The 12002-nt window shown below is 36.0% G+C and overlaps 1 protein-coding gene across 3 annotated transcripts in view; it reads right to left on the reverse strand.

Annotated features, from left to right (window-relative positions):
- The window catches only part of LOC131963163 (FERM, ARHGEF and pleckstrin domain-containing protein 1-like), an 85350-nt gene that overhangs the window by 39533 nt on the left and 33815 nt on the right, over positions 1-12002 (reverse strand). For all 3 annotated transcript variants that reach the window (XM_059328316.1, XM_059328317.1, XM_059328315.1), the window contains exons 3-5: positions 4906-5010; positions 2975-3017; positions 2434-2512 (exon numbers count right to left, since the gene is read on the reverse strand). In XM_059328316.1, coding sequence (XP_059184299.1) covers positions 2434-2512; positions 2975-3017; positions 4906-5010 — 227 coding nt within the window. The remainder of the gene's footprint in view (positions 1-2433; positions 2513-2974; positions 3018-4905; positions 5011-12002) is intronic.

A 12002-nucleotide genomic window follows, 5' to 3' on the forward strand; every position in this document is an offset into this window, starting at 1 on the left:
CATATAAGGGCATTTTAAGTATGAATAAAAATAAAAATACAAACCGGGGGTGGGGGTGGGGGGGGGGGGTAATATTTCAAGAAAAAAGTAGCAAATTTACTAGATTAAAGTGGCAAATCTACAAGAAAAAAGTCACAAATTTAAGGGATTTAAAGTGACGAATATACAAGAAAAAAAGTTGCAGATTTTAAGACATTTAGTCTGAAAAAAGTTAGATTTACGACAAAAAAGTGAAAAAAAAAACACTTTAAATCTCATAAATCGGCACATTTTTTTCTCATAGATTTGCCACTTTAATCCCGTAAACTTTTTTCTCAAAATATTACCCCCCTCCCCCGGGTCCGTATGGTTTTTTTTTTTACACATTCCACAGTCCACATTCTGGCTGTATGTAATATCCTCCAATATTCCCTAGGGTTGAATTTTAGAATTTGCAAGTATTTCAATGAGTGCCCTATTAAGGGTTAAGAATGAAGCTTTGAAGCTTCAAACTATTTGATACCTTAAAAGCCTTAAAAACTTCCCTTAGTGTATAAAAAGTAAATGCACTTAATGGCTTAAAGTGCCAGTAGTGAAAAGGATTAAAAATAGGGTTTGATTATAACTTCTTTCAATCTCAAGAGATCCCGTCACAGAGGAGAGACACTGTGCTCGCTTCCTGTTGGCTCTGGGCTCAAGTGAACCCAGCTGGGCAGTTAAAAGGAACCACAGCATCATGGGAAAATGTGGCAGGTCAAATGTTTTGGTGCTTTGATGCAAAATGGTGCTGAGCTGAAGGAGCTTAGACAAGCACAGACTGTGCAGGCTGCCTCTGTCAGACTAAACAAAAGAGAAGCAGACAAGATGGAGGCTGATAATTTACACTTTGTGAACAGGGAGGTAGAAAGTGTGCAGTCATAAGAGAGACATTAAAAAAACAATAAATCTGCAAAAGGGAAAAAAATTAGGGGGGGAAAAGGTGGTTTAAATGGCATTACATGAACAAACACATGTGGAACCATAAAAATTGTGATAAATATTTAGTTAAAAAATATATATAATTTTTATTATTTATTATATTTATAAATTTATTTTATTTGTCTTTGTATTTCCTCATCTATTTATTTTATTACTGTGTCTTTATAAAAACACATTTCCTTTTTTAGTTATTTTTAAAATATATATATATTTTTTTTTATTATTATTTGTTTTATTTTTTTTAGATTTATTCTTGGAAATTATGTGGAAACATTTTTCTTCTTTTATTTCCTCATTTGTTTATTCTTTTATGCAAGTGTCTTAATAATACCCAATTTCCTGTTTGAGCTATATATCCTTTTATTTATTCCGTCTTTATTCCCACATTTATTGTTTTCCTTTTTTTTTTAGATTTATGTGTTAAAATTGTGTGGAAACAAAAACAAATGCTTAAAAATATGTTTATATTTAATTGTTTTTTTAATTTCCTCATTTGTTTATTATTTTATTAGTTTGTCTTTATAATACCACATTTCCTTTTTTAGTTATTTATTCTTTTATTGATTCCTTTTTTATTACAACATTTGTTTATTTTTTTTTGTTTAGATTTATTCTTGGGAATATGGAACCAAATACAAATGCTTATAAATATTTTTATATTTTTTTGTCTTTTTTCTTCTTCCATTTCTTCCTCATTACATCAATTTTTCTTTTCTTTCTTCTTTAAGAGATTTATTCTTTGAATTTTGTGGAAAAAAATAAAAATGCTTATAAATATTTTTTATATTTTCATTTGTCTTTTTATTTCCTCATTTATGTATTCTTTTATTTATTGTTTTTTTAAAACCACATTTCTTTATTAACTTATTCATTCTTCCATTTTGTTCCTTTTCTTTCCCACATATATTTTCTTTTTCTTTTACAGATTTTTTTTTTCTGGCAGTCCCCGTTTTATTTGTCCTCTATAATCTAATATTTAAATGCTAACAGTGCAAAAGAGATGCCTCTCCAGATACAGCGTGGTGTCTAAGATTACTATAAAAGGTCTTTCAGAATAACACACACAAATACTTCTACAATGAAACAGCCTGTTTTTTTCAAAACTATGGGTCACAAGTGGTCAGAGCAGTCATCTCCTTTCAGCTGCTTTTGGAACAACAAATGTTTTTATGAGCCTGGTTCCCAGATGAGTGACTAAAGTTTCTCATTTGGGTCCAGAAGCAAAGAAAAAACCTTGTTTGATGCAGTGGCATGTGGATATAAATGTGTTATAAATGGCAGCAGACCGTGGACGACACAAAGTACAAAAGCAAGTTGCAAAACATGTAACAAGGTCTTTGCTCTGTGTTCAGACACAGCTGGGAAACTAAGAAAAAACACTCTGACTAGACAGAAAGCCAAAAGCAAAACAACATGTCTTTTAATCTAAGACGTCCCTCCTCAGATAGGTGGGGCTTCCGTGTGGAGAAGACCTACCGAGTCAGCTCCTCCAAGAGCTGTGTGTGGTCAGGAGGGAAGAACTTCACCACAAAACGAAGGATGGTGTTTTTAGGCCCTGAGGGAGGGAAAAGAAGAAGGGAGAGAGAGAGAGAGAGAGAGAGAGAGAGGAGACGGGCAGAGATGCAGAAAACAACGTTAAGGGAAATATTTCCCACATCACTGTTACATTTTCTGATTGGGGATGGGCGTTTGGAAGAAACCTGCCAACTTAATTATCTATATGCGTACATGGGTAAAATAAAAGATATATACAGTACTATGCAAAAGCCTGTTTTGATAAGGGGCGCTTTTATTTTGAAAGGACGAAAAGAAACTTGATCATGTCATATTAATTCTAAATGCCGAAGAGCAGAAATGTATGTATACAATGTGTATAGAATGTATGTATATGTGTTATTTTACACACTGCAGGATATATAGTAGTCTTATCTCATCTTATATTAAATTAAGAACTAAAACAGCAACAAATGTTGCATTTAAAGACTGAAGGAAAAGACAGAATTCATGAGAAACTTACGTCTGATCTGTTTCAGTGTCGGCTTTAGCAGATCCAGCCACACCTGCAGAAGACAGAGAAAAACTTGACTTTAATAGCTGCAAATCAAAGAATGACACTTGAGGATTTTCTCATTAAAACCTTCGATAGAAAGTTCTTCTTCCGTCTAGTTCTTCTGTTAAGGTGTTGGTTTAGAACAGACCTGGGCATTGGGCGGCCCGCGGGCCACATCCAGCCCGTTGGCTGTCCTCTGCCGGCCCGCATGAGGTTACCCAGAAATTAGAACTCAATACAACCGCAGTGCTTTTATTTTGAAGGCGGTTTATTTTAATTTTGTACAAATTATAATACAGAATATAAGACACTTCTTGTCCTATTTAAATAAATAATAATAATAAGACAACATTCATATACTGCATGTACAGCTCACATGCTTTGCAATTTACAATATTGCAATATTTCCCTAAAATAGACCCCAAATTGCATAGTTCTTCTCAGATAACCTCTTAGCCATTATTAAGAAAATATTCAGAAACGATGGAGCAGTAAAATAAAGCTTTACCCAATGACACCAGACTGTAATGTCATGCTACAAATGCTGCTCATAATGGCTTTTTATATGTTTATGAGTTTATTAGTTATTTATTACACCAATAAAACTCACACAAGCCAACATGAAGAAGATAAAAACATCAGCTGTCTACTTATATTTCCATGTATTTGCGTGTGGATTTATATGAGAGCTCACAATGTTGTCTTTATGTCTTCAGCATTACATCATTTGGCCCATCGATCGCTTCGAAACAAGCGTTTTCTCTGCCCGAGGCGGTGAAATGCACAGAGAGAGTCCAGTGTGTGTGAACACATTGAAGTATGTGTGTTCATACTGCGAGACAAATGGCTCCAATTCTTGTCCTCCAGCTAACTTTCCTTTTATTAGTAGCTGTTTCACGCACAGATACAGATTGTAGCAGCAGAGGCAGTAGAACTTGTGAGAGACGAGCAGCTGCCGCTTCATAAAAGAGGTGGAACAGTCCAGGTTAAAATCAAAAGGGGAGAGTTTACAGAAGAATTGACTGAGGTGGGTTTAAACAGGAGGGATTTTAGCAAATAAAGCAACTTTAATTGGAGATTTAGAGAAAAATCCTTTTAAATATAACGCAAAAAACATTTGTAATGCTTAATGGAAGTCATATGGTTTTTCCTAAGTTAAGTTAAGTTTAAGTTTTTCCTTTGAGGCCACAGCTGCAGGCAAAGAAAATACTATGAATCAGCAGAGGCCCAACCATACGATTTCATCTTGATCTTGAGTCACGATACGATATTGTGATTTTAAGCATTTTGCGATATGGTGAGTATTGCAATACAAGAAATTCAATCAAGAATTGTTTTGTCAAATAAGAGAAAATTATCAGTCTGTTCATCTCATTTCAGTCTTTTTATTTCCCCACAATGAGAGTCAAACCCACAGACTGACCAACAAAGTATTCAGTCAAACCGAACTGAACTACAACCTGTACATTTGTTTATATGATAATCCTTTTTTTTTTTAGTTCCTCAATTTTAAAACTTATTTTTCCTTGCTTTGGAAAAATTGTGGACTGTGAAAACAAGTTTTTTTTTTTTTATTTAACTTTTTATTTAACTTTTTATCATTTTATTTTTAAGTTTGTAAAAGTGCTCTTGACTCAATTTTTTTTAACCTAAAAGAAGAGAAAAAACCCAAAAGGAAAACACTGGTACAGGATTTTGCTAAGAAAATAAGTAAGTAAATTAAGAGGAAATTTGTTCGTATATAGCTTCCTGCAAGAGGTCCATTGAGAGTAGAACAGTAAAAAGGTTCCTAAATGAGAAAAAACTGCATTAAATAGAGTAAAAGTGTTCATCTGCAAAAGAAAAAAGCAGCATAAGAGAACATATGGGAAATAAAAACCACTGAGTGTGTTTCTCACCGTCATCTTGCGCTGGTCCTGGTACTCCAGTCCAAAATAGTCCCCCTCTACCAGATTGAGATGGACACAAACCAGGTCAAACAGCACTTTGCCAGGGGAACGTTGCTGCAAGAGAAGAAACAGAGAAGAAAATTTGATTAAAAATAAAAGAGGAAACTGGATTACAGGAAAGGTGAGAAGAGGAGAGGCCACATCATCTCATCAGGGGAGAGCTGCTGAGTTTTCAAATTCATCTCATTTAAAAAAGAAGCTGAGGAAGGTGAGATTCAGCAACTCATGGATGCTTTGTTCTCTAACAAGCCTCTGACCTTTGGCCTTGTGGAAACTGGGCTCCAGGATCTGGTCTAATGAATAGCTGGAGGCTGAGCAGCTCAGCTGGGAGAAACAACCACGATGCCCCAGGAAAAATGAAGCAGCCAGCCCCGATGCTGCAGATGCATTGCTTTGTTCCATGTTGTTTTGTCTGGACTCATTTGTATTACAACCTATTCTGCAGAATTTCAAAAGTAGACACAGATGTAGAAGTCAAACACAAAATGAGTAATTTTCTCCTCGCCAGTTAAATGGTTCCACCCTGAAGAGTTCCAGCACTCTATTATACATTCAGTCAAGTGAATACGTACTTATATAATGTCAAACATTCACTCCTTTGGCAGGGAGATATAATTATAGTAATTTGTACATTTTGACGTATCTTTCCTCTTTTCGTTTCTTAAAGGTACTATGAGCAATTTTTAGACACCATTGGTAATTGCATTAAATTTCAGTCAGTGTATTTTTGCTTGCATGCATGCTTGAGTGAGTTATAATCCTGGGAATCAGCCAAAACAGTGACGTGACATGCACCAAACTGATCGGAATTAAATGGTGTCATGTCGATTTAATGCATGAATATAAATCATAATTATATTTGGACCTTTTTGGCGAGAGAACAGGCTGTTACGGAGCAATCAGTGCCAGCTTTCTACGGGCAGGCAGGCAAACCATAGCGCAGTTTAGGATATGCCTTTTTGTGATTTGGTGGTTTTTTGACATTAGCTGACTCCACTACAAAGCTAACGTTAGCAAGTGTTGCACTCTGTTGGCACTGTAGGGGACATTCAATGCAATAATTTACAGAGAAATCATGCCAAAGGCTGTTCTAGGCAACTGAAAAACCAGGTACGATCTCAGTTTCTTAAGTAATGTTTTAATCAGTAAACAAAAGGCAATATAAAGTTATTCTACAATCCTACAGTGTCATTTAGCAGACGCTTTTATCCAAAGCGACGTACATTTGAGAGTTTATACAACACAAGCAAAGTCAAAAGACAAAATATGAGTAAGTGCCATGGGTTCAGTTTGAGTCTATGAAGACATAAGTGCTATCAGATAGTGGAAAAGGACAGTTTTCCATCTGATTATGTGTACAATATTATTGTGATTTTAAGCATTTTGTGATATGGTGTTGTGAGTGTTGCGATACAATATATTGCGATTTAACTGTTTAACTGCATTTGTTTTTGTCAAATCAGAGAAAATTCTCAGTCTATTCATCTCACTTCAGTCTTTTTATTTCTCCACAATGAGAGTCAAACCCACAGACTGACCAACAAAGTATTCAGTCAAACTGAACTGAACTGATATCAAACATGTACGGAGAACAACTGCAGCATTTTATCAAACTTTCCTCAACTTTAAGCTTCACAGCTCTGAATTCTTTTAAACGAAACAACAAAAAAGCCTTACTTTGCAGCTTTATTTGGAAAACTTCCCGACACGATATCCTGATGCACATGATGCCTATAGATTCCTTAGATCTCCTAGTTTCATATGATACCAGTATCTCCAGTATATTCCTGAAAGTCAGCCATCGGCGCTGAATATCAATACTTGGCGGCCATGAATCAATATAATATCGCGATTCTATGATTTTTTTTCCACACCTCTACTTTTAATATAACATTTTTTCACTTTTTATTTAAGGAAGCTGTAGCATGATAAAGCACAAATAGTGTAGACTAGAAAATTCTTTAAAAAACAAAACAAAAGCATGTGCTGTTGTGAGCTCACTGTAGTTGGAAAGTAGAAGAGTCAGACAGTAAAGAAAAACCAGGAGGACAGGAATCAGAGCGCTGAAGGCCGAAGGTGTGAGCCAAGTCTGTCACCATCTGGCTACCGTGTGTACACGTCCATGTGTCTCTGTGTGGCCAGTCACACCCACATACTGTACTCACACACTCACGCTAGCCAGGCCTTTAAAAACAACAATGGGAGGTGATTAATAGATGTCAGTCATTTTGCCGCCAGATAGCGATGATACAAATTACCTGCCTGACATCCCGTGTGCATGTTAAGACAGAGTGAGCAGGGAGCTGGAGCGTGACAGATGCCACGGCCCAGAACAAAGCTCAAAGATCCCTGGAGTTTGGCCAGGAGCCAGCGCTGGGTTGTTGTAATCTTGGTTTAAAGGAGGTTAAGACGGGAGAGGAGAAGAGGAAGAACAAGGTGGAAGAGAAACCAAGAAAGAAAAAAATGCTCTTTTTCTTCTTTGCTCTTCTTCTCTGGGAGGAGCTACAGAAGCCTTAAATGCAGAACTAGCAGAATGAAAAACTGCTTCTTTCCCTGAACTCTTAACACTCAGAACTCTCAACACCCACACAGGATAAATCATGGGTCTCAAACTCGCGGCCCGCGGGCCAATTGCGGCCCTTGTGGCGATATTTTGTGGCCCCCACCTTGATATGAAAGTTTAATGTGAGCTTAATATGAATGGCACTTTACCGTGTTGTGTGTGGAAGGTCCATTTAATTACTTTTTTTGATAATTTTGTGTCTTTTTTTTGGTAATTTTGTGGCTTTTTTTAAATAATTGTGTCTTTTTTAATAATGTTGTGTCTTTTTTTGGGTCATTTTGTTTATTTTTTAAGTAATTTAGTTTTTTTCTGTCATTTTGTGTCTTTTTTTGTAATTTTGTGTCTTTTTTTGGTCATTTTGTGTCTTTTTTGGGTCATTTTGTGTCTTTTTTTTTTGGTCATTTTGTGTCTTTTTTTTTTAGTAATTTTGTGTCTTTTTTTGGTCATTTTGATACTGCCTCCAGCAGCCCCCAGGTAATTTGAGTTTGAGACCCCTGGGATAAATTAATTACAAGGTGCAATAAAACGGACATGTGCAATACAATTGATATGTGCAAAACACTCAATTTACCTCATGTATAAATTATTGCATTTTAAGTAGCCATTTATTTATTTTTATACTTATTTATTACATCACATGGTCCTGTTCTTGTTTTTGTCCCTGTTTAGCTTGGTATATTTTAAAATGTTTTTACTCATGTTGTTTTGTGTTATGATTGTCAAAACTATGCACCTTATGCAGTGGCACTTTCAATTTCGCTGTATAGTGAACTATATAATGACAATAAAGACTATTTGATTTGATTGATTTGATTTGATGAACATATAGCACTCCTGTAGCGATTACAGTTGGCTCTTAAAGTTATGTACTTACTTGATTCCTGTGGTTTAAGGCTAGTACCATCAGGTTGAATGCACTTATTGTAAGTCACTTTGGACAAAAGCGTTTGCTAAATGAGATGTAATGTAAAAAAAATGTTAATGTAACTTGTTTGCCTACATTTGTGTGTAAAAAGAAAAAACAGCGTCTTTTATCGCCCTTTTTTAAACTGTACTTTTAGTCCACATTGCACACTTTAAATTAACTTGCAAAAACTTGCATGGAAATTTGACATTTCAGCAATACAGGGTCCAATTGTGTGTGGAAGAGCATCAAAAAATGCATTTATTCGTCTGAAAACCAACAAGTTTTACCCCTAAGTTGCATTGTTTTTTTTTACTAAACTGTACTTTCAGTCAACTATGCACACTTTAAATTTGCTTTTTTAAAACTTGCATGAACACTCCAGTCTGAAAAGTCAGATTTCAACAATACAAGGTGCAGTTTTGTGATGAAGAGAATCAGAAAACTTGTCATTTCAGCAATACAGGGTCCAATTTTGTGTGGAAGAGCATCAAAAAATGCATTTCGTTGTCTAAAAACAAACATGTTTTATCCCTAAATTGCATAGTTTTTTTCACTAAACTGTACTTTCAGTCAACTATGCACACTTTAAATTTTCTTTATTAAAACTGCCATAAAAACTTCAGTCTGAAAAGTCTTTTATAGTTTCTTGTATTCAGTCTTTATATATAGTGTGAAGATGGTAACATTGTTTGTTTTTGTCATAAATGACTATAATATTGGATGAACAAATGGCAAAAATATATATATTTTTTGATCAAATACAGTACCTGAAGACTACATCTGTACTTCACATAGCCCTCTAAACAGGACAAAGATATTCTTTGGGTTGAGAAAATTGTTATTTGCCTTTAATGATACTTTCGAATGGACCATTATGTATTACATTCCAAATGTTACAGCATTCTTTCATATAAAAGTCATAGATCTACAATGCTGGATGAAGAGGAAGTTAGCGGAGTATGCTGTTAGACTTTTAAACTTTAAAAACTGAGGAAAAAAGAAAAAAAGGACAGAAAAATATTGCATTTTTATATTTTTCATTGTCAGTATCAGCCCTGTTTTTACTTTTCTGTACAAAAGACAAACCCTGCAAAGAAAAGAGCAACAGAAATGTTCCTAAACCTGCGAGCAACAGGTCACGTTGTCCAAGATGAACTTTATTAGACTCAGGGAGATGTCCAAGTATGTTTTGGGCAAAAAGCTATTTCCTTTAATATCAGCAAACCCTTCTCAAATAGCTACAGTAAGCCTGCGTGCATGCATCTGGGAGATATCCCATATCACATTCAAGTAACGCAAGACATGGGAATGCAGGGAGGAATGTCATTGAGGGAACGGTGGTGAAATCTTTAAATATCAATACCAGTAAGAATAACACAGGCGTCACGAACACATGATGTGTCACGAACCTGACGGCATCCAGTCTGAGAAAACCTGATAAACCGCAGCATTATTTATTATTAACAAGCTGGCAAGAAAAGATAAATTTAACCTCAACTGTGTGAAAAGACGCTGGAATGAAAAGGTGAGAGCAGAAGTGCTGGAAAGTGAGGAAAGCAAGATCCCAGACAGGCTTTAAACCCAAGGCGTGTTCAGATTCAGCCCTTTTTGGACTCTGAAGTAACCCTCTAAAAACAACATACAGTTAGTGGCTGGCCAAGTTCACTGGATCTGGTCGACATAGGCTTCTAACTTCAAAGCTTTATGTAAAGAGAGTGTAGAAAATTTACTTTTAAGCCTGATAATTTAGTCAAAACCACATTTAAAGGTCAACAAATCTGCAGCGTTTCACTTTCACCAGCAAGTTTCAGTGAAGAAAGAGGAAATGAGACAGGATGATGTGAAACAAAACATCGGCCCCATTCTCACCCTGTGAATAGTCAGACATACTGTGCAAACCTTGCCTTTCACTTGCAGGTAATAGGTTTCCTGCTCTCTCAGATAATACCTGCAAGTTTCCAATCCGGCCGCTCGGTTCCTAATCCCACTCTCCAGCAGAGTAAGTCCATTTTGTTCAAACACGCAATGGTCGTGACTTAAATAGTCAAGATCAGAGGGTCAAGGATCCTCTAGCTGCAGAGGAGAGGTCATTTATCTCTTCCAATGGAAAGATGTGTTTAAAAAAGTCCTATTTAAAAACTTTTATCAGGGAAATTGAGAGTTCCAAATGTTCTGATCCATCAGAATCATATGCCTCCGAGTTTATCAATCCTCTTATCAATGCTGGCATGTTTTTTGCACATTTCAAAACTGATGTGAAACCCATGTGTTTGTGCTGCTGCAAACTTGCAGCAAGAAGGAGTCATGATGTAGGTAAGAAATGGTCCAACATGAGGCCAACTTCCTTCTGGTTGACACGTTTTTACACTCTAAACCACTTTATTCCCACACAGAAACTGATCAGGAATCAATAAGGAGATTGACAAAGAATCGGACCAATAAGCAGAACCAAAAATGGCACTGGTATCAATAGAATTTTATAAATTCCAATCCATACTTTCTTATGACACTTTCTGGATAAAAACAACTGGGATTACACAGATCTCCCCATCGATACTTGGGCTTTGGCCCAGTATTAATTCTAAGATCAGTATTAAATAAATAAGCTGTGTGCCTCATTGTGTGAAAAACATTAATATAAAAGGCGTTTGTAGATGGAACAGAATACATTTACATTTTATGCTGTCCCCTGCCACATTGCTGACGTAGTAGTGATTGATGGCGGATTTCTGCCCAGGAGAACGGGGTTCTGGTCCGTGTGAAAACAAAAGTAAAAGACTTTTTATGTAACTTCAGTGGCTCACGATTTGTGAATCACGTCTACATAACTTCAGTTATTTACGTGTGTTTTTACGGTTTGTGAATTCTACGTTTTCCGTAACTTTCGTGGCTCACGTCACCCTCGTAACTACTTAATTTCCTGCATTTACATACAATTATTTACTGTTCAAACTGTTTTTTATAACACCTAACTTGGAATTTTTTTGGCCTTAACCTATATCAGTGGTTTTGTAGCCCAAATTTACAGAAACTGCAGCCTTTATTACAGTTCATGCGTGTGTAATGACATGTGTGCTAAACTTAGAACGATCCATGGTACAGTGAGCTGTGAAACTCTCATTTTGATACTCATATGTGTCCTTATGGTTGGTGTTGACGTCCATTGTGTCTTTTAGGTTGGAGATCTTGTTGCTTGTCGCATTCATACTATGACTGGGAAGTTTATTGCATCTTTGAAATGCATGCAACAAAGTTGACAACTTGAACTCATCCAATTATTCGTCATAATGCTTCTTGGGTTGGCTTTATTAAGTTGTGGTGTAGCAAGCATGAAACCCTCCAGACAGCCGACATGTTTGTCGTTAGCTCCTTCAGCTAACTCCTCCTTCCAACTTAGTTATGGGTTCCTAACCCTGGATCCCACCACTACTACCCCCTTCTACTAGAAATAACAGCCCTGGAAATAGAATCTCTGGACATTTGACTCTCAAAACATCGTATTTTGATAAAACCTTGTATTATCTAGCAAACATTGTAAGTATAAAACTTAAATCCAACAATTAGGGTGGACCTAAA

The sequence above is a fragment of the Centropristis striata genome, chromosome 24 (genome assembly GCF_030273125.1).
Source record: "Centropristis striata isolate RG_2023a ecotype Rhode Island chromosome 24, C.striata_1.0, whole genome shotgun sequence".
Classification (NCBI taxonomy): Eukaryota; Metazoa; Chordata; class Actinopteri; order Perciformes; family Serranidae; genus Centropristis; species Centropristis striata.